General features: G+C 41.1%; 1 protein-coding gene across 4 annotated transcripts in view; it reads right to left on the reverse strand.

The window, feature by feature from the left end:
* The window catches only part of COL16A1 (collagen type XVI alpha 1 chain), a 263,305-nt gene that overhangs the window by 123,014 nt on the left and 117,428 nt on the right, over positions 1–22,863 (reverse strand). For all 4 annotated transcript variants that reach the window (XM_070763913.1, XM_070763914.1, XM_070763912.1 and 1 more), the window contains exons 11-18: positions 22,758–22,784; positions 17,026–17,088; positions 16,761–16,802; positions 16,611–16,655; positions 9,250–9,285; positions 7,935–7,997; positions 5,233–5,277; positions 5,017–5,112 (exon numbers count right to left, since the gene is read on the reverse strand). In XM_070763913.1, the coding sequence (XP_070620014.1) occupies positions 5,017–5,112; positions 5,233–5,277; positions 7,935–7,997; positions 9,250–9,285; positions 16,611–16,655; positions 16,761–16,802; positions 17,026–17,088; positions 22,758–22,784 (417 nt within the window). The remainder of the gene's footprint in view (positions 1–5,016; positions 5,113–5,232; positions 5,278–7,934; positions 7,998–9,249; positions 9,286–16,610; positions 16,656–16,760; positions 16,803–17,025; positions 17,089–22,757; positions 22,785–22,863) is intronic.

Here is a 22,863-nt window from a genome sequence, read left to right on the forward strand (position 1 = left end):
TTCACCGCTCCAAACCTGACTGTAAAAAATATGACTTCAGTAACCGAGTTGTCGAAGCATGGAACTCATTACCAGACTCCATAGTGTCATCCCCAAACCCCCAACACTTTACCTTCAGTCTATCCACGGTTGACCTGTCCAGATTCCTAAGAGGTCAGTAAGGGGCGAGTACAAGTGCACTAGAGTGCCTTCCGTCCCCTGTCCTATTACCCTCCTATATCTCCTATTCCTTTCTTCTATTCCTATATCTCTTCTATTCTTTCATTGTTAGAGTTTATTCCTATATCTTCTCTTCTATTCTTTCTTAGATACATTTTACTATGAATATATCCTCTATAACCTTCATTATGTATTTACTATGTGTATACCCACTAAAACCCTTGTTGTGTAATGGACAAAATCAATCAATAAAATTAAATAAATCAGTTTCAGGATTATAAGGGGCTGGAAGATTCCTTCTCCATTAGGTGAAGGGAAAGTACAAACATCCACAGACGGTTGAAGATTTGTGTTAAGAGAAAAAGGGGTTTCCCATGAAGGCAACACAGTAAGAGAACTGGAAAAATCTAAGAACTGAATAGATTTAGCTACTGGACAACCACTTTGGCTCAGTCAGAAGCAGTCATCAATCCATTATGGTTATCCCTTCCAAGAAAATCATTTTCTTCAGCATTTTCTTCATCATCATCAAACTTCTAGCCAGGTTTGTCATTCTCCCTGCAGGAGACCCAAAATGATACACCCTATACAGAAACTTGAAAAAAATGACCAGAGCTACGGCGATATTTTGATATGATGGGGAGACTTATTTATTTATTCGATTCGATTTATTTATTTATTCGATTTTTATGCCGCCCTTCTCCTTAGACTCAGGGCGGCTTACAACATGTTAGCAATAGCACTTTTTAACAGAGCTAGGCTATTGCCCCCACAATCCGGGTCCTCATTTTACCCACCTCGGAAGGATGGAATCCTCTTGTTGGATTCAAAAGTTCTTCTAATTTAATCTAGGCCTACATTTTCCCAACCTAAAACTGGTCTCAGGAGCCTATCTCTCCTTTGAAAGGATGGAATGGCAGTTTTGGGAAATGAGATATTTAGGCCAGAAGAATGATGAAGTGGAGAGGGGTTAAATGCCCTCCACCTCCCTTGCTGAAATTTATCTGCTTTTAACTCAACCTCCATCCATTTTGTTAAATTGGAAAAATAAGCTCAGCAGATAGAAGTGGAACACCTCCTGCATGGTGCTCCCATCAAGTCCTAAGTAATTTAAGTCTTCTCTGAATTACAGGTTTAATCTAGTAATAGGGAAAGTATCAGCAGGCGGCAGTATCTGGCTGACCTAGTTTGAGCATTGAAAGTGAACAAGGTTGAGCATAGTTAGCACACTGTTTCCCCGAAAATAAGACAGTGTCTTATAGAATAGAATAGAATAGAATTTTTATTGGCCAAGTGTGATTGGACACACAAGGAATTTGTCTTGGTGCATATACATTTGTCAAGAATCATGTGGTATGACACTTAATGATTGTCATAGGGGTCAAATAAGCAATGAAGAAGCAATAATAATAAAATCTTAGGATATAAGCAACAAGTTACAGTCATACAGTCAATATGGGAGGAAATGGGTGATAGGAATGATGAGAAAAACGAGTAGAATAGAAGTGCAGATTTAGTAGAAAGTCTGACAGTGTTGAGGGAATTATTTGTTTAGCAGAGTGATAGCATTCGGAAAAAAACTGTTCTTGTGTCTAGTTGCCTTGGTGTGCAGTGCTCTGTAGCGACGTTTTGAGGGTAGGAGTTGAAACAATTTGTGTCCAGGATGTGAGGGGTCAGTAAATATTTTCCCCACCCTCTTTTTGACTCGTGCAGTATACAGGTCCTATATTAATTTTTGCTCCCAAAGATGTGCTATGTCTTAATTTCAGGGGATGCCTTATGTTTTTTCAATGAAGAACAATTCACATTTATTGCTGAACAAAAAAAATTGAACATTTATTATATACTGTACAGTATTATTGATTTATTATTGCTTTATTTATTAATTGGATTTGTATGCTGCCCTTCTCCATGGACTGGGGGCGGCTCACAGCATATACCAAAAACATAACAATACAGTTTATCCAATTAATATACTAAAAAGATTCTTTAAAAATTCTAACTTTAAAACATTCATTTGCATTCATTCAATAATAATAGTAGTAGTTGTCATCATAAACCAGCATAACCAGACAAACTGTGAATCCTATCAAGAATTTCTTACTACTACCGTACCATTTATTTCCATGTACAACAATTATACTTTCTTCAAATATATGTTATATATGTTCTGTTCAGGAATGCTGCGAAACGAAATGTCTCCTACGTCTTGGAGGACAGAAGGGAAAGGGGGGACATGATCGAAACATTTAAATATGTTAAAGGGTTAAATAAGGTTCAGGATAGAAGTGTTTTTAACAGGAAAGTGAACACAAGAACAAGGGGACACAATCTGAAGTTAGTTGGGGGAAAGATCAAAAGCAACATGAGAAAATATTATTCTACTGAAAGAGTAGTAGATCCTTGGAATAAACTTCCAGCAGATGTGGTTGGTAAATCCACAGTAACTGAATTTAAACATGCCTGGGATAAACATAGATCCATTGTAAGATAAAATACAGGAAATAGTATAAGGGCAGACTAGATGGACCATGAGGTCTTTTTCTGCCGTCAGTCATAGAAACATAGAAGACTGACGGCAGAAAAAGACCTCAAGGTCCATCTAGTCTGCCCTTATAGCATTTATTTATTTATTTATTATTTATTATTTGGATTTGTATGCCGCCCCTCTCCGAAAACTCGGGGCGGCTCACAACAAGTGAAAAACAATACATTTCTTGTATTTTATCTTAGGATGGATCTATGTTTATCCCAGGCATGTTTAAATTCAGTTACTGTGGATTTACCAACCACGTCTGCTGGAAGTTTGTTCCAAGGATCTACTACTCTTTCAGTCAAATAATATTTTCTCACGTTGCTTCTGATCTTTCCCCCAACTAACTTCAGATCGTGTCCCATTGCTCTTGTGTTCACTTTCCTATTAAAAGCACTTTCCTCCTGAACCTTATTTAACCCTTTGAATGTTTAGATCATGTCCCCCCTTTTCCTTCTGTCCTCCAGACTCTACAGATTGAGTTCATGAAGTCTTTCCTGATACGTTTTATGCTGAAGACCTTCCACCATTCTTGTAGCCCGTCTTTGGACCCGTTCAATTTTGTCAATATCTTTTTGTAGTCTTCTATGTTTCTATATTTCTATGACTTACTTTGGGGGATGGCTTATATTAGGCAATTCTACGAAACCTCTCCTGTGTCTTACTTTCGGGGGTGACTTATTTTGGGGGAAACGGGGTAGCACTTTGTCTTATATACCGCTTCATAGTCCTTTTACAGCCCTCCCTAAGCCGTTTACCGAGAATAAGCATATTGTCCTAACAATCTGGGTCCTCATTTTACCTGCGGAAACAGGGTATTTATTGTAGATAGGATATTCTTCTTTATTTATTTAATAGGTTTTTAATCCCACATCTATTACTTTATAAATAATTCAAGGCAGCGAACATTCCTAATACGCAGCGGTGGGCTTCTAGCCGGAACCCTAAATTGCGCTCGCCGCCGCGGCTTGTGAGTACTTACGCGACCAATGCGATTTTGCTTATGCACCTGTGGAGGTAGCAAAATTTGCACACGGAGCTACAGGTGTGGCCATGTTTCAGCGGGGTGTTTTTTTTGCTTCCGTGCATGCTGAAACACAGGCGCACCTGCGGCTCCGTGCGCGATTTTGCTACCCCCACAGGTGCAGAAGCAAAATTGCGCAAGCACTCACAATCCCAATTTAGCGTTCCGGCTAGTAGCCCACCTCTGCGAAGACCCCTTTATCCTCCTATGTTCCCCACAACAAGTGGGTTCAGGTGAGAGAAAGGGACTCAAATTCACCCAGTAGACTTTCATGCCTACATTGGGACTAGAACTCACCATCTCCTAGCTTCTGGGCCAGAACTTTAACCACTACACCAGATTGTTTTATGGGAATATCAGGGCTGTACACTAGACTGTGATGTGGAAAGAGAAGATTATCAGTTAGGTCCCACAGAGAGGGTCTTCTCCGGGTCCAGTCGACTAAACAATGTCGCTTGGCGGGACCCAGGGGAAGAGCCTTCTCTGTGGCGGCCCCGGCCCTCTGGAACCAACTCCCCCCAGAGATTAGAATTGCCCCCACCCTCCTTGCCTTTCGTAAGCTGCTTAAAACCCACCTCTGCCGCCAGGCATGGGGGAACTGAGATATTCTTTCCCCCTGGGCCTTTACAATTTCATGTATGGTATGTCTGTATGTATGTTTGGTTTTTTATATTAATGGGTTTTTAACTGTTTTTAGTATTGGAATATTATTATATGCTGTTTTATTATTGCTGTTAGCCGGCCGGAGTCTGCGGAGAGGGGCGGAATACAAATCCAATAAATAAGTAAGTAAGTAAGTAAGTAAGTAAGTAAGTAAGTAAGTAAGTAAGTAAGTAAGTAAAAAATTAAATTAAATTAAATTAAATTAAATTAAATTAAATAATTAAATTAAATTAAATTAAATTAAATTAAATTAAATTAAATTATTAAATTAAATTAAATTAAATTAAATTAAATTAAATTAAATTAAATTAAATTAAATTAAATTAAATTAAATTAAATTAAATTAAATTAAATTAAATTAAATTAAATTAAATTAAATTAAATTAAATTAAATTAAATTAAATTAAATTAAATTAAATTAAATTAAATTAAATTAAATTAAATTAAATTAAATTAAATTAAATTAAATTAAATTAAATTAAATTAAATTAAATTAAATTATTAAATTAAATGACAAGTTACTGTTCCCGGGAAAAGTAAATAGATACATCCATGAGACTATCGGAGATAAACATAATTTGAACGACCCTCCACTTTTAAAGATGATTTATTTCCCAAGAAGAGTAGTAATCCTTACTGGTTTTCCTGGAAGGCCAATTCCAACTGGGCCTGGCAACCCTGGAGGTCCTGGTTCTCCAGCAAGCCCTTCGGGTCCAACAAAACCTGGATCGCCCTAAAATCAAAGCATAGCCATTATCATGTTTATCTGTCAAATAACCCGTCCCTCTCCATCCCGGGCTTCAACTAGCACTATACATCGCAGCATGAGGGTAGTATGTAAATTAATAAATACCTTTTGGCCTTTGGGCCCTACCAAACACAACTCTCCAGGTCGGCCCTAGAAAACAGTAAAACAAACAAACAAACAGGCTTTGTTAAAAGAGGAGTTTCCCTGATGTTGTAATTCATGATCAGCTTCCTCAGAGATGAACTCTGAAACTAAAGTAACAGATTTATTTATTTAATTGGATTTGTACGCCGCCCCTGTCCGAGGACTCGGGGCGGCTCACAGCATATATAAAAACAGAACAATAATGTAAATCCAATTAATACTACAATTTAAAACAATTAAAAGATAAACTTATCAACCAAACATTCAGCAATCATATTTAAGGCATTCAGTGGTCCGGGGGAAGATCTAAAAGTCCCAAGCCTGGTGGCAAAGATGAGTTTTTAAGCTCTTTCGGAAGGCAAGGAGGGTGGGGGCAGTGCGAATCTCCGCGGGGAGTTGATTCCAGAGGGCCGGGGCTCCCACAGAGAAGGCTCTTCCCTAGGTCCCACCAGCCGACATTGTTTGGTTGACAGGACCCTAAGGAGGCCAACTCTGTGGGACCTCACCGGTCACTGGGATTCGTGTGTCAGAAGGCGGTCTTGGAGATAATCTGGTCCTATGCCATGTAGGGCTTTATAGGTCATAACCAACACTTTGAATTGTGCCCGGAAACTGATTGGTAGCCAATGCAGTCTGCAGAGTGATGGTGAGATGTGGGCATGTCTTGGAAGGCCCAAGACTGCTCGTGCAGCTGCATTTTGGACAAGTTGAAGTTTCCGAACACTCTTCAAAGGTAGCCCCATGTAGAGAGCATTGCAGTAGTCAAGCCTCGAGGTGGTAAGGGCATGAGTGACCGTGAGCAAAGACTCCCTGTCCAAGTAGGGCAGCAACTGGTGCACCATGCGAACCTGGGCAAACGCCCCCCTCGCCATAGCTGAAAGATGGTGTTCTAAAGTTAGCTGTGGATTGAGGAGGACGCCCAAGTTGCGAACCCTCTCTGAGGGAGTCAATAATTCCCCCCCAGGGTGATGGACAGACAGACGGACATGTCCTTGGAAGGCAAGACACTCCGTCTTGTCTGGATTGAGTTTGAGCTTGTTGGCACCCATCCAGACCTGACAGCCTCCAGACACCGGCACATCACTTCCACTGCTTCGCTGAGTGGACATGGGGTGGAGATGTACAGCTGGGTGTCGTCAGCGTACTGATGGTAACTCACCCCATGCCCTTAGATGATCTCACCCAGCGGTTTCATGTAGATATTAAACAGCAGAGGGGAGAGAACCGACCCCTGAAGAACCCCACAAGGTAGGGACCTAGGAGTCGACCTCGAGATGAAAACTAACCAAGGACAGAGGCAACCTAGAACTAAGGACAAATTTCCCGACAGTACAATTAATTGGTGGAACAATTTGCCTCCAGAAGTTGGGGTGCTCCAAAACTGGAGGTTATAAAGAAGGGTTTGGACATTCATTTGTCTGAAATGGTAGAGGGCCGTGATGGCGAACCCGAGGGAAAAAAGGTTTGTCATCACTGCTATAGACTAAGGATAAGAAGATATTTTCTTAAGCTTGACTATACTCAACTTTTCCTTTAGTTGTCCCAAAGGTGCTTTTTCAAGAGCAACTGGACTTTCTGTTTTTTTAAGGAGCTTCTTGGATGAGAAGCAATATATCTCCAAAGCAAAACCAGAAAATCCAATTGCCTCTTTAAAAAGCACCTTTGGGACAAACATGAGAATCTCCATAAACATCTCCCTTTAGTTAGGAAAAGAGTAGCAAGCAAAACAGAAATTGTTATTGGCCAGGAATTATTAAGCCTTTGGACGGGCTGACCCAAGTACACATTTGTTACATATTAGTGCAGTTTGATTCAGCTTGGCCACTGTTCTCAAGTCATGTGATGGTTTGACCTCTGATGCAGCTACCTTGATCCATTTCTAACTGTACAGTGGTACCTCTACTTTAGAACTTAATTCGTTCTGTGACCAGGCTCTTAAGTAGAAAAGTTTGTACGTAGAAGCAATTTTTCCCATAGGAATCAATGTAAAAGCAAATAATGCCTGCAAACCCATTGGGAAAGAAATAAAAGCTCGGAATTTGGGTGGGAGGAGGAAGAAGAGGAGGAGGAAGACAGTCGCTGTTGAAGGAAGAAGGGGAGGGGAAGGGAATCAAAAAACCCCAAAACTTTAAGGCATAAAAAAAAAGAGGGACTCTGTGGCGGCGAGGAGCACGTGCCTCCCATACACCCGGCGCGAGGCTGCCTCCCATACACTGCGCCAGAGAGAGAAACCCAGGGGGAATGGCAGGAAACTGGCCAGGCCTTCGTGCCACTCTCAAATTTCCTTGGAAATTTTTCCAGGCTCAGGTTGTTAAGTAAAAATGGTTCTTAAGTAGAGGCAAAAAAAATCTTGAACACCTGGTTCTTATCTAGAAAAGTTCTTAAGTAGAGGCCTTCTTAGGTAGAGGTACTGCTGTACAAGATAGCAAGATAGCTAATAGCTATTAAATATAAATATTGAAATTTTTTTTAAAAAAAACCTTGTCTCTACCCCATTGCTGAAAGATACAAAGAGGTGAATTCCTGAACTTAGTAAAAATGGTCCTTGGATATTGATGTAATTCTCTGGGCATCATTTCAGTATCATCTAATACAGGAAAATAGAGGAGAGATGACACCAAAGAGATGACACCAAAGAGAAAGTTGTGTGTTGTGCAACTTACATCTTTTCCAGGGGCCCCTGGTTTCCCGTGAAGTCCAAAGTCTCCTTTCTCACCCTTCTGCCCCTGCAGAAAATGACCAATTTAGTAGAATTTAGAAGGCAATTCAGTGTATTTCAGCCACAATTTAAATTTTCTCAAACTATAATTTCATCACTGATTCTAGTTCATTGATCTGCTATTTTGACAACTAGTGTTGGGGCTTCTTTATTTTATTTATTTATTAGATTTGTATGCCGCCCCTCTCCGAAGACTCGGGGCGGCTAACAACAATAAAAAAGACAATGTAAACAAATCTAATATTAAAAATAATCTAAAAAACCCCAATTTAAAGAACCACTCATACATACAAGCATACCATGTATAAATTCCATAAGCCTAGGGGGAAGGGAAATTTCAATTCCCCCATGCCTGACGACAGAGGTGGGTTTTAAGGAGCTTGCGAAAGGCAAGGAGGGTGGGGGCAACTCTGATATCTGCGGGGAGCTGGTTCCAGAGGGTTGGGGCCGCCACAGAGAAGGCTCTTCTCCTGGGTCCTGCCAAATGACATTGTTTAGTCGACGGGACCCAGAGAAGGCCAACTCTGTGGGACCTAACCGGTCGCTGGGATTCGTGCGGCAGAAGGTGGTCCTGGAGATATTCTGGTCCAATGCCATGAAGGGCTTTATAGGTCATAACCAACACTTTGAATTGTGACCGGAAATTGATCGGCAGCCAATGCAGACTGTGTAGTTTTGGTGTAACATGGGCATATCTTGGGAAGCCCATGATTGCTCTCGCAGCTGCATTCTGCACGATCTGAAGTTTCCGAACACTCTTCAAAGGTAGCCCCATGTAGAGAGCATTACAGTAGTCGAACCTCGAGGTGATGAGGGCATGAGTGACTGTGAGCAGTGAGTCCCGGTCCAGATAGGGCCGCAACTGGTGCACCAGGCGAACCTGGGCAAACGCCCCCCTTGCTACAGCTGAAAGATGTTTCTCTAATGTGAGCTGTGGATCGAGGAGGACGCCCAAGTTGCGGACCCCCTCTTCTTAATAGAACAATGAACAATGAATGAATTCATAATCACACAGCATACGTTCATAATCATCCATTAAGGAAGTCATAATTTTCTAGTTTGAAATGTGAGGGAAACTATTAGGTGGACCATCTTCCTATGAACTTCCTTCTTCATTCTCCAAAGTTGGGATTTGTCAATTCAATCCAATCGATTTAGGAGGTTAATCTTGATTTAGTTTTGAATCATGTCAAATCAGATTCTGCTCAGTCGCATCTCCTTCTAATCCAATCCCTGAACTGAATCTCCGCAAAACTTACTTTCTGCCCATGAGCTCCAATCAATCCTTGAAGCCCCTGGAAGCAAACAAACAAACAAAAAGTATTCATTAATTAGCAATGTAGAAATTTATAGTCTAAACCAGTGCTTCTCATTCTTGGCAGCATTAAGCTGTGTGGACCTCACTTCATAGAATTTCCCAGCCAACAGACTGGTCTAAACTATACCAAAACTCAAGAATCAGTCATCACGAACAATTAATTTTATATTCCTAAAACAGCCACTATCCAGAAGTGTTGGCTTGCAATTTGAGATTCAAAATCCACCATAATTAAAGGACACCAATTGGAAAAGAATGCTGGTTCAGGGATTTACAAATGTGTTATTTGGAACGCATGTATCTCCAGTGTTTTCATGTGTTCTGAGAAGCTATGGGATGAAATATGTAGAGTTTTCAGAAACTAAAATATACCCATTGAAAGGACATAATAGAAGGCGTCGAGAGCTGACCAATAGGCAACATTATATTCCTGATAAATGTTTTTCAACTTCATAGACCTGCATACATTTTATGTTCTTCATGGCCTGGAGGTTGAACCATCAATGAGGCATCGTTTATTTTATTTTATTTTATTTATTTATTTATTTATTTATTTATTTATTTATTTATTTATTTATTTATTTATTTATTTATTCTATCTATCTATCTATCTATCTATCTATCTATCTATCTATCTATCTATCTATCTATTTATTTATTTATTGGATTTGTATGCCGCCCCTCTCCGTAGACTCAGGGCGGCTAACAACAGTAATAAAAACAGCATGTAAATCCAATGCTAAAACAACTAAAAAACCCTTATTGGAAAACCAAACATACATACAAACAAACATACCATGCCTAAATTGTAAAGGCCTAGGGGGAAAGAATATCTCAGTTCTCGTTGGATTGAATATAATCTCTATATCTCAGTTTCAGTCTTAACCCTTTCTTCCAATGCATGAAGTTTAAAGACATAGTGACAAACATGTCAAGCTCCAAAAACCAAGAGAGAATTCAGGAATTTTGTTAAATTCCTGAGAAGCTAGAAGGATCATAAGGATGATCAGGGAATTGGAAATTAATCCAAGGTTGTGGGAACTAAATGTTTATCTTTGAACGAAAAATGATGTAGGGTCAGATCTTCCAGATAGATCAGACTACGAATTTAATGGCATTTAGGAATCGAATGCCATGTATCTTTTATCATAAAGCTAAAGTAACACAATCTTGCAAGTATTAGCCACTCCGAGTCTTCGAAGAGGGGCGGAATACAAATCTAATAAATAATAATAATAATAATAATAATAATAACAACAACAACAACAACAACAATAATAAATAAATAATTAGAACAAATGCTGTCAAAGCCAGAATTGAAAAATCAACAGACGATCCAAAGTGCAGACTCTGTAAAGAAACAGATGAAACAATCGATCACATACTCAGCTGCTGCAAAAAGATCACACAGACTGACTACAAGCATAGACATGATGCTGTGGCACAGATGATCCACTGGAACTTGTGCCGGAACTACCATTTACCAGTGGCAAAGAACTGGTGGGATCATAAGCCCGAAAAAGTGGTCGAAAATGAGCATGCAAAACTACTGTGGGACTTCCGACTTCAGACTGACCGAATTCTGAAGCATAACACACTAGACATCCTGATTGTGGAGAAAAAGAAAGTATGGATCATCGACATCGCAATCCCAGGAAACAGCAGAATTGAGGAGAAGCAGCTAGAGAAATTGGTGAAATACGAAGATCTAAAAATCGAGCTGCAACGACTCTGGCATAAGCCAGTGAAAGTGGTCCCAGTGGTACTTGGCACGCTGGGCGCAGGGCCGAAGGATCTCAGCGGACATTTGAAAACCATCAGAATTGACAAAATCTCCATCTGCCAATTGCAAAAGGCCGCTTTACTGGGATCGGCAAACATAATTCGCCGCTACATCACGCAGTCCTAGGTGCTTGGGAAGCGCCCGACTGGTGATGAAATACGAAATCCAGCATAGTGATCTCGTTTGCTGTGTTGTACTGACATAATAATAATAATAATAATAATAATAATAATAATAATAATAATAATAAAATGTCCTGTCCTCCTCTCTCCCATTATCTTTGGGTGAACTGGGGAAGCTCTTGTGTGAGATATTTAGATTGCAATCCTTCCCCTAACTTGTAATTCTTGTACCCCAGGTAGCATCTGACTACTCAATCATCTAAGTGGAACTGTTACTTCCAGTGGTTTGGTGCAGGACCTATAAGGAACGAGGAGAAGACAACCAGATCAGAAGGAAAGGCAAAGCCAACTAAATAACATTGGTGGCAAGAAACAGCTGGAATCTTTGTTTTGTTACATTTCTAGATTGGTCTTTGTGCACCTAAAGCAGGAGGAATTGGAGCTTCGTAGGCCTGGCTCTAGAAGAGAGAAACTAAATATTTATCATCCACAATATAAACTTTGGCTGTGTGCGATGCGCGGTCTCCGTAGCCTTAGTTCCAATTACTGGGAGGAGGAGGGGAAAACCTCAGCATCTCTGCAAAAGAGCCCAGAGGAGAGGGCGAAGGGTTAAGCAGATGGGCAGAAGGCTCTATCCAGGGTTAAGAAGGTCGCAGGAAGTTTACTGGCTGACTCAACTGTTGAGACGCTTGCCCTATTGAAGCCAGGTTGAAGCAAGAGACAGCCCTTGGATCCAGATGCTAAGAAACCTGCCAAGTGAAGGTGTTTTTTTTTTAAATGCAAAGAATTCTAGAGTTGGAAGGGAATCGAGAGGTCATCCAATCCAACCCCTCACTTGTTGCAGAATCTACAGCAGTGATGGCGAATTTATGGCACGGGTGCCACAGGTGACACGTGGAGCCATTGCCCTAGCTCAACTCCAATGTGCATGCGTGTGCCAGCCAGGTGATTTTTGGCTTGCACAGAGGTTCTGGAAGGGCATTTTTGGCTTCCAGAGAGCCTCCAGGGTGATGGGGGAGGCATTTTTACCCTTCTCCGACTCGAGGTGGGCCTTTGGAGCCCGGGGAGGGCAAAACATGAGCCTACTGCACCCTCCAGAAGTTGTAAAAGACTCGGAGTGGCTCACAACAAACAATACTTATTCATTCATTCATTCATTCATTCATTCATTCATTCATTCTTTCTTTCTTTCTTTCATTCATTCATTCATTCATTCATTCATTCATTCATTCATTCATTAGATTTGTATGCTGCCCCTCTCCGAGGACTCAGAGCGGCTCACAACAAAAACAATACAAATCCAATACTGAAACAATTTAAAACCCATTAATATAAAAACAATCATACATCTCATACGTAAAGCGGAAGCAGCCCAGGGGAATCAATTACCCCACGCCTGACGACAAAGATGAGTTTTGAGGAGTTTGCGAAAGGCAAGGAGGGTGGGGGCAGTCCTAATCTCCGGGGGGGAGTTGACTCCAGAGGGTCGGGGCCGCCACAGAGAAGGCTCTTCCCCTGGGTCCAAATACGTTTGTACGGTGTACAAATCCAATGTTTAAAAAACAGATTTAAAAAAACCCTTATAATAAAAGCAGCCATACAACCCAAACTTTTCCTGGTCTTGGTCCAGATCCTACCCTACGGGGGAATAAAGAAACTCCCGCTTTACTATGGCAATGTTGAGTCCTCCATCACTTTTCTAGATTAAAATTGTTTCAAACTGACAGCAGAAGTTTAGACTGAGGTACTTGGGGTTGCTGAAGGAGAAGGTCACCAAATCAAGATGACCAGCTGCAATTTTGCAGTTGAAGTCCCACTCCTTTTTAATGTGTCAGCGTAAAAAAACCCATTGGGGCTTTGGTTTGTGTGGTGCACCTGATACTTTGGCTTTTCACATGCGCTCACAGCCCTGATGTGACTAATTCAACTTTGATGGACTCTTTCAATCTTGGCCTTGTCACTCTATTCTTAAACAATTGAAATCAAAGTAGACCCTTGTGGTTGTGTCATTTGAAATTGCCTTTATCCTGGCCAGGGCTGACGTTTTGGCAAAGCCTTATATAACCTTATATTGCTATATTGTTTATACTTGCCTACACTTGGCTAGAAACACATATAAAGTCAGTGCTTCTCAAATGGGGGGGGCGTGCCCCCTGGTGTGTGTGTGGAGTGATGCCAGGGGACTCATGACCTCAGGGAACATGCTTTTTTTGCCACAGGGAATAGGATGCACATCCTGCCTAAGACTTGTAGTACCGATACTTCTATCTATCTATCTATCTATCTATCTATCTATCTATCTATCTATCTATCTATCTAGTCCAATACATAATACACATTGAAGAGAAAGATATGTAGTAATATAAGTAAAGAAAGAATAGAAGAAAAGATATAAAAGTATAGGTGAAGATATTTGAAAGGAAGAAAAGGTATATGAGATAAAGGAGAGACAATTGGACAGGGGACGGAAGGCCCCTGGAGAGGTCAATCATGGATAGTCTAAGGGAGAAATGTTGGGGGTTAGGGGGTTGACACTACTGAGTCAGGTAATGAGTTCCACGCTTTGACAACTCGGTTGCTGAAGTCATATTTTTTACAGTCAAGTTTGGAGCGGTTAATATTAAGTTTGAATCTGTTGCGTGCTCTTGTGTTGTTGCGGTTGAAGCTGAAAAAGTCATTGACAGGTAGAACGTTGCAGCATATGTTCTGTCGTATTCCTTGGCGTTGTGTCCAAGGTAGCCCGTTCTAAAAGAAAACATCTCGCAAGTTCAATCAAACTTCTCAAATTCACAAAGAATCCCAAGGAATGTGGTGGAAGTACTGGTACAAGTGTCAGGTAGGACGTGCGTCTCATGCTGGGGTGCAATTTGAGGACTATTTACAGTTGCAGCAGAGAGTTGGTGTGTGTGTTTGTGCAAAATGTTTAACCTAAGCCTAGGGAGGCATAACAGAAAATAATTGAGAAGCACTGTACAGTGGTCCCTCTAGGTAAGAACTTAATTCGTTCCGTGACCAGGTTCTTAAGTAGAATCTATCTAGTATGATCTGTCTGTCTGTCTGTCTGTCTGTCTGTCTGTCTGTCTATCTGTCTATCTATCTCCATCTCTGTCTGTCTGTCTGTCTGTCTGTCTGTCTGTCTGTCTGTCTCTATCTATCTATCTATCTATCTATCTATCTATCTATCTATCTATCTATCTATCTATCTATCATCTCTCTCTCTATCTCTCTCTCTCTCTCTAACTCCATCTCCATCTCCATGTAAGTATGTCTCCGTGTATGTCTGTGTGTGATATATATACACATACATACATACATACATACATACATACATACATACATACATAAACACACATACAGTGGCACCTCTTCTTAAGAACTTAATTCATTCCGTGACCAGGTTCTTAAGTAGAAAAGTTTGTAAGTAGAAGCAATTTTCCCCATAGGAATCAATGTAAAAGCAAATAATGCGTGCAAACCCATTAGGAAAGAAATAAAAGCTCGGAATTTGGGTGGGAGGAGGAAGAAGAGGAGGAGGACAGTCGCTGCCGAAGGAAGAAGGTGAGGGGAGGAGAATTTTAAAAAAATCCCAAACTTTAAGGCTTAAAAAAAAAAAGAAGGACTCAGAGGCAGCGAGGAGGACCACGCGGCTCCCATACACACGGCACGAGGCTGCCTCCCATACATTGAGCCAGGGAGAGAAATCCAGAGGAATAGCAGGAAACTGGTCGGGCCTTCGTGCCGCTCTCAAATTTCCTGGGAATTTTTTTCGGGCTCGGGGAATTCTGGGAGTTGAAGTCCAAATATCTTCAAGTTGCCAAGGTTGGGAAACACTGGTATAGATTATGGTCCAGGGTAGCTGGCTACAAACCCAGAATGTTGGGTGGTTACCTGATAGGAATACTGTGTGAACACAACCACGGATGCTGCTAGGTGAAGTTGGAAAAGCAGGAGACGGAAAAGAACACAAAGCAACTAGGAGGAAGCAGCCCCAAAAGGCATCTTGGCCCATCTGAAGGCTTATTCTCCTGTGCCAGGGCCATATTTAGACCGAAACAATCCATTTTTACTTTTCAGGAACATTGTGTTACACACAATGAGTGTTCTGCAGCCCATTTTTCAGAGCTCCTCATCTTTGCAGGTATATCTGGGCCAACATCACCCAAAAAATGTTTGGGTCCCTCCCCCTATATTTCCCCCCTGCTTGTTTTACAAGCAGAGCATGTTTAAAAAATAAATCATAGTATCTTAAGCTAATATTGACCAAATCCTTCCTGAGTCACATCTGTTGGAATGCAGAGAGGGATTTGGGTGAAGATTGCTAGCAAATGCTCTGTCCTACACATTGGGAAGAAGAATCTGAACTACAAATACGAACTGAATAATCAAATTATCACAGATAATCCCGTCTTGGTTAAAGACCTTGGTATACTAATAACTAAAGATCTAAGTGCCAAAGCCCACTGCAACAATATAGCCAAGAAGGCTTCAAGAGTTGTAAACCTAATCCTACGTATCTTCTGCTCTGGCAATCTCACACTACTTACCAGAGCTTAAAAAACGTTTGCCAGACCCATCCTCGAATACAGCTCATCTGTTTGGAACCCATATCGCATCTCAGACATTAACACCCTTGAAAATGTCCAAAGAGACTTCACCAGAAGAGCCCTTCACTCCTCCACTCGAAACAGAATTCCCTACGAGACTAGACTTTCAATCCTGGGCCTAGAAAGCTTAGAACTACGACGCCTTAAACAAGATCTAAGTATTGCCCACAAGATCATATGCTGCAATGTCCTGCCTGTCAGCGACTACTTCAGCTTCAACCACAACAACACAAGAGCACACGACAGATTTAAACTTAATATTAACCGCTCCAAACTTGACTGTAAAAAATACGACTTTAACAATCGAGTTGTCGAAGCGTGGAACTTATTACCGGACTCCATAGTGTCATCCCCAAACCCCCAACACTTTACCCTTAGGTTATCTACGGTTGACCTCTCCAGATTCCTAAGAGGTCAGTAAGGGGCGAGTACAAGTGCACTAGAGTGCCTTCCGTCCCCTGTCCTATTGCTCTCCTATATCTCCTATACCTTTCCTCTATTCCTATATCTCTTCTTCTATTCTTTCATTGATATGTTATATTACTTTATCTTCTTTTCTATTATTTCTTAGATATATTTTACTATGAGTATCTCCTCTATAACCTTCACCATGTATTTTACTATGTGTATATTGATATATACCCACTAAAACCCTCATTGTGCATTGGACAAAACAAACAAATTAAATAAATAAATTGGAATCCTGTTAAAGGCGAAGAGAAAGAACAGGAAGAGGCTTCAATAAAATATATTTTGTTTTCTTTTCCCCACGTTTTGATAAAGGCATGCCTACCTTTTCTCCTCGGTCTCCCGTCTCCCCTTTTGGGCCTTCGGCACACTTCAAATACAAACAAAGAAGGGTTAACACAGGATACAGAAGGAAAAGGGGCAAAGCAGGAGAGGCCAAGTTGTTACGAGTCTCTTTAGAGACGAGGGGCCTCACCTGTAATGGAGCCTCAGGTGAGATCCGGACACAGTCAGAACCCTGAAGGGAGATCAGAAGATAAAGCAATCAGAGGACAGCTGTCAAGCACAGGTCAATTGAAAATAGAACATCTGTAAACTTATAGGCAAACAGAGAAACTGAAGATTCGGAATTGTAACTGTTTTTGTCACATATTGATTTTTGGTTTTGCTGTTTTGCTGTTTTTGTTTTTAAAAAAATGCAATAAAATTATATTTAAAAAAGAAAGAAAGGTCCTACTTACACGATCACCTTTCTCTCCTTTGGATCCATAGATCCCTGGAGATCCCCGTTCGCCTTTCCCACCCTGCAGGGAAGAGAGGCAAAGCTTAAGAAAATGACAGCCAGGAGAACAGGACCAGGGCAGCTCTCGGTAGAATTCCCTTTTGAAGCTATCCAAAATAAACTCTCCCTTGAACTCAGGACTCAGCAGTGGCAATTCCATCCAGTGGCATGCATTTGGTCAATTGTCTTAATACAGCGGTTCTCAACCTGTGGATTGTGAGCCTTTTGGGGGTCGCCAAAGACCATCTCAAAATACATATTTCCAATGGTGTTTGATACAAAAAATTTGGAAAATAACTCATACTTGGCTTTCAGAGATTACGAAAGAGGAAATTACCCCAGAAGCTATGCTACGGTATTAGGAGTTTGGAGAAAACAGTACTCAAAACAAACAATGCTTCTTACAACACACATAAACACCGCAACGAGAATTGCGATAGCACAACTCTGGAAAAATGACCAGACCCCAACGGAAGAATTAATTATAGATAAGATATATACATGCGTGGAGATGGACGAACTCGCTAACTCAATTAAGGGAAACAAAATCACGGAATCAAAACGAACATGGCAAAAATGGCATGAATGGGTTCAAAAGAGAATATAGAAACAATATAATAAGAAGCAACAGTACAATGGAAACAATCTACAGCCACTTTGTAAAAAGTTTTATTTACCAGTTATTGAATATAATAAATATTAGAATATAAAAGTATGAAATATAATGTATATAATGGAATGTAACAGGTAAAAATTTAGTTTAAGAATTTTAAAAGAGATGGTTTATAATCTGTAAAACAGAATAATGTGTGATTTGAACTATATGTGAAAACTCAATAAAGAAATTTATTTAAATTTTTTTTTATTATTATTATTTTATGGTTGGGGGTCACCACAAGATGAGGACCTGTATTAAATAGTCATGGCATAGGAAGGTTGAGAACCATTGCAAATGGTGGTCACATGACCACACCTTTCCTTATTACCTGATTGAGCGCAAGGAAGAAAAGGAGAATATAGGGCAGATATGGTGGAGAAGGAAGGAGATATAATCTATTTATTTAATTATATTTCTATGCCACCCAATTCCTTAGGGTAGTGATGACGAACCTATGGCACGGGTGCCACTGGTGGCACGCGGAGCCATATCTGCTGGCACGCGAGCTGTTGCCCTAGCTCAGCTCCAATGTGCATGTGTGTGCTGGCCAGCTGATTTTTGGCTTGCATAGAGGCTCTGGGAGGGCGTTTTTGGCTTCCAGACAGCCTCCAGGGGGATGGGGGAGGGTGTTTTTACCCTCCCCCGGGCACTAGGGAAGCCTTTGGAGCCTGGGGAGGGCGAAACACGAGCCTACTGGGCCCACCAGAAGTTGGGAAATAGGCCATTTCCAGCCTCCAGGGGGCCTCCAGGAGGTGGGGGGAGCTGTTTTTGCCCTCCTCAAGCATTGAATTATGGGTGTGGGCACTCGCGCATGTGCGATAGCACACGCCCACACTCTTTCGGCACTCAAAGCAAAAAAGGTTGGCTCTAGGGACACTCGGCAGCTCACCACAAAAATAAACATGGCTCAATATAAAAAACATTTCAATCTAAAAGAATTGCAGCCATCCATACATTCATGGGTTGACTTCACAAGTAACACCCTTCCTCCCAAGGTCAACAGCCCCAGGCCTGTTGAAAAAGCCAAGGCAATAAGGTGGGGGCAGTGTGAATCTCAGGAGGTAGCTGATTCAGAGAGTCGGGGCAACCACAGAGAAGGCTCTCCCCCGCGGACTAGTGATGGGCTCCTATGGGTACAGTCAGGTACGCAGTACTGGTAGAAAAATTTTGGTCAGGTATGCAGTACTGATAGAAAATTTTGGGAGGTTTTTCCCTTTTTTTCCTTTTGGGCTCTGGGTATGTTTTTCCTATCACAGTAAATGAGGAATTTTAGAAGAGCTTTGTGTGTGTGTGTGTGTGTGTGTGTGTGTGTGTGTATATATATATATACACATACAGTTTATATAGTAGATAATGTATATTTTCGTGTGCCTGTGTGTAATATGTATGTACACAAATGACACATATAGATAGAATTAAATAGTATATTTTGGATGTTCAGTAAGAGTAAATAAGGAAATTGTATCTCTTTGAGGCAAGGAGAGGCCAGGCACCCTAACCCAAACCCTTGGCATGAGTGACGTCAAGTTAGCCACTTTTAGCCAGTCACATGACCTTTAAGCCAACCCCCAGTCACATGGCCTGCAAGCCACACCCACAAAATAACCCACGCCTACAGCGTGGTAGTAAATTTTTTTTGTAGCCCTTTGCTGCTGAGGACCCACCAGCTGACACTATTTAGCTAACGGGACCTGAAGAAGACCAGCCCTGTAGGAGCTAACCAATGACTGGGAGGTATGTGGTAGAAGGCGGTCTCAAAGACACTCTACCCCTGAGCCATTCATTCATTCATTCATTCATTCATTCATTCATTCATTCATTCATTCATTCATTTATTAATTCAATTTTTATGCCGCCCTTCTCCTTAGACTCAGGGCGGCTTACAACATGTTAGCAATAGCACTTTTTAACAGAGCTAGGCTATTGCCCCCACAATCCGGGTTCTCATTTTACCCACCTCGGAAGGATGGAAGGCTGAGTCAACCTTGAGCCAGTGATGAGATTTGAACCGTTGACCTTCAGATCTACAGTCAGCTTCAGTGGCCTGCAGTACAGCACTCTACCTGCTGCGCCACCCCGGCTCCAACCATAATAATGGTAGGAGGAAAGACTCATCCAATGCAGAGAGACTGAGAATCTTTCTCTACTCATGCTGCCCTGAAGATTGACTGCACACTTAGCAGATGTTCTAACAACGCCAGCAACAATGTTTATGAGCACATCAAATAGTATTAGCGACTAGGACACACAATCCACCCACTCTGGAAATTACTGTAAATACACAAAATTAAAGTATTGTTAAATTATGGATGGGTGCTTTGTAAGATCTGCAAGATTAGCAATAATAGTGATACAACGGGTTTATTAAAGCCAGAGAAAGCATTTTAATCTATTTAAACTCTTGGGAAACATTATTGATTTTGGAACCAATCTACAAAGATTCTGGAACTGTTTGATGGAGTGGAAGTTATGTATTTTGCAAAAAAAAACCTAATCTAATCAGAGAGAATCAGAAATGAAAATAGCAATAGCTAAAGCACTTCGACCTGTGTACCACTTCATGGTGCTTTACAGCCCTCTCTAGAAATATTACAGAGTCTGTATGTTGCCCCCAGCAATCTGGGTCCTTATTTTACCAACCACAAAAGGATAGCAATAGCAATAGCATTTAGACTTATATACAGCTTCATAATTTATTTATTGTTATTTATTTATTATTTAGATTTGTATGCCGCCCCTCTCCGCAGACTCGGGGTGGCTCACAACAGAATAAAACAATTCATAACAAATCTAAATTGTAGCTTAAAATATTTAAAAACCCCATTTACTAAACAAACATACATACAAACATACCATTCATAAATTGTATATGCCCGGGGGAGATGTCTCAGTTCCCCCATGCCTGACGACAAAGGTGGGTTTTAAGGAGCTTACGAAAGGCAAGGAGAGTAGGGGCAGTTCCAATCTCTGGGGGGAGTTGGTTCCAGAGGGTCGGGGCCGCCACAGAGAAGGCTCTTCCCCTGGGGCCCGCCAACCGACATTGTTTAGTCAACGGGACCCGGAGAAGGCCCACTCTGTGGGACCTAATCAGTCGCTGGGATTCGTGCGGCAGAAGGCGGTCTCGGAGATATTCTGGTCCAGTGCCATGAAGGGCTTTAAAGGTCATAAACAACACTTTGAATTATGACCGGAAATTTATCGGCAACCAATGCAGACTGCTGAGTGTTGGTGAAACATGGGCATACCTAGGTAAGCCCATGACTGCTCTCGCAGAATAATGCTTTAACAGCTCTCTCTAAGCAGTTTTTTTAATTATTTTTAAATATTTTTATTAAATTTTTATTACAACAAATAAAGAAACAAAAAAAAATCTTAAAGAAAACGTGCCCAACACCAATAAACCCCACCACCATTTAGGGGGTTAAATTATTTCCAATAAATTTCAATTTCTTCCTTGGCTCCGGTTTACATTTCTTTACCTACAAAAAGTGATTGGAATTTATTTTTCACATTGTCGTCATAAATTCTACTTAAGATATAATTTTTCTCCTTATTCCATCGTGCCATCAGCTTCTCCAATTTATTTTCATCAAGGTTATTTAATCTTATTTCCATAATTTCGAAGTGGATGTGGTCCACCCTATACCAGTACCAATTCTGGATTGTCCATTTATTGCTATCCTTCCACCCTAGTACCACTACTGCTTGAGCGCGTTCCAAAGCTGCTGTTTTGATTTCTTTAAATTCTCGTAATTCCCCATGTTTAACTAGTGTTGCTAATTCTTTCGTGATTATCCAATTAATGTTTAGCATATTGTTAATTTCATTCTGTACTTCCTTCCAAAATTTTTGAGTCTCTAAGCAGTTTATAGAATCAGCATATTGCCCCCAACAATCTGGGTCGTTATTTTACTGATCACAAAAGGACAGCAATGGCATTTAGACTTATATACTGCTTCATTGTACTTTTACAATCCTCTTTAAGCGGTTTACATAATCAGCATATTGTCCCCCAACAAATTGGGTCGTCATTTTACCGACCTTGGAAGAATGGAAGGGTGAGTCAATCTTGAGCCAGTGGTGAGATTACTGCAACACTCTCTACATGGGGCTACCTTTGAAAAGTGTTCGGAAACTTCAGATCGTGCAGAATGCGGCCGCGAGAGCCATCGTGGGGCTTCCCAGATTCGCCCACATTTCTTCAACACTCCGTGGCCTGCACTGGCTGCCAATCACTTTCCGGTCACAATTCAAAGTGTTGGTCATGACCTTTAAAGCCCTACATGGCATTGGACCAGAGTACCTCCGGAACCGCCTTCTACCGCACGAATCCCAGCGGCCGATAAGGTCCCACAGAGTTGGCCTTCTCTGGGTCCCGTCGACCAAACAATGTCATTTGGCGGGCCCCACGGGAAGGGCCTTTTCTGTGGCAGCCCCGGCCCTCTGGAACCAACTCCCCATGGAGATTAGAACTGCCCCCACCCTCCTTGTCTTTCGTAAACTACTCAAGACTCACTTATACCGCCAGGCATGGGGGAGTTGAGACACCTTTCCCCCAGGCTTTTTTATACTTTGTTTTATGTTTGGTATGAATGTGCTGTTTGGTTTTTTAAATAATGATAGGGTTTTATATGTTTTTTAATATTAGATTTGTTCCACTACTATTTTGGTTTTATTACTGTTGTGAGTCGCCCCGAGTCTTCGGAGAGGGGCGGCATACACATCTAATTAATAATAATAATAATAATAATAATAATAATAATAATAATAATAATAATAATAATAATAATAATAATATGTTCTGTTCGGGAATGCTGCGAAACGAAAGTCTCCTACGTCTTACTTTTGGGGGAAGCCTTACATTAGGCAATTCTATGAAATCTCTCTTAGGTCTTACTTTCAGGAGTGACTTATTTTCGGGGAAACAGGGTAGCAATTTTTTGGGGTGGTGGTGGTCAGGTTTTTGCATGGGACAGGAAAAGAAACGAGGAGAATGGTGCAGGTGAGATGATTGAGAAAAGGGAGAGACGTACCTTCAAACCAGAAGGACCCAGGGTAGCCTGTGGAAGAAAAAAAGCAATATGAATTCATTTGATGGAGACACCCAGGAGCAAACCAATTGCCAGAGTGGGAGAAACA

The sequence above is a fragment of the Erythrolamprus reginae genome, chromosome 11 (genome assembly GCF_031021105.1).
Source record: "Erythrolamprus reginae isolate rEryReg1 chromosome 11, rEryReg1.hap1, whole genome shotgun sequence".
Taxonomy (NCBI): Eukaryota; Metazoa; Chordata; class Lepidosauria; order Squamata; family Dipsadidae; genus Erythrolamprus; species Erythrolamprus reginae.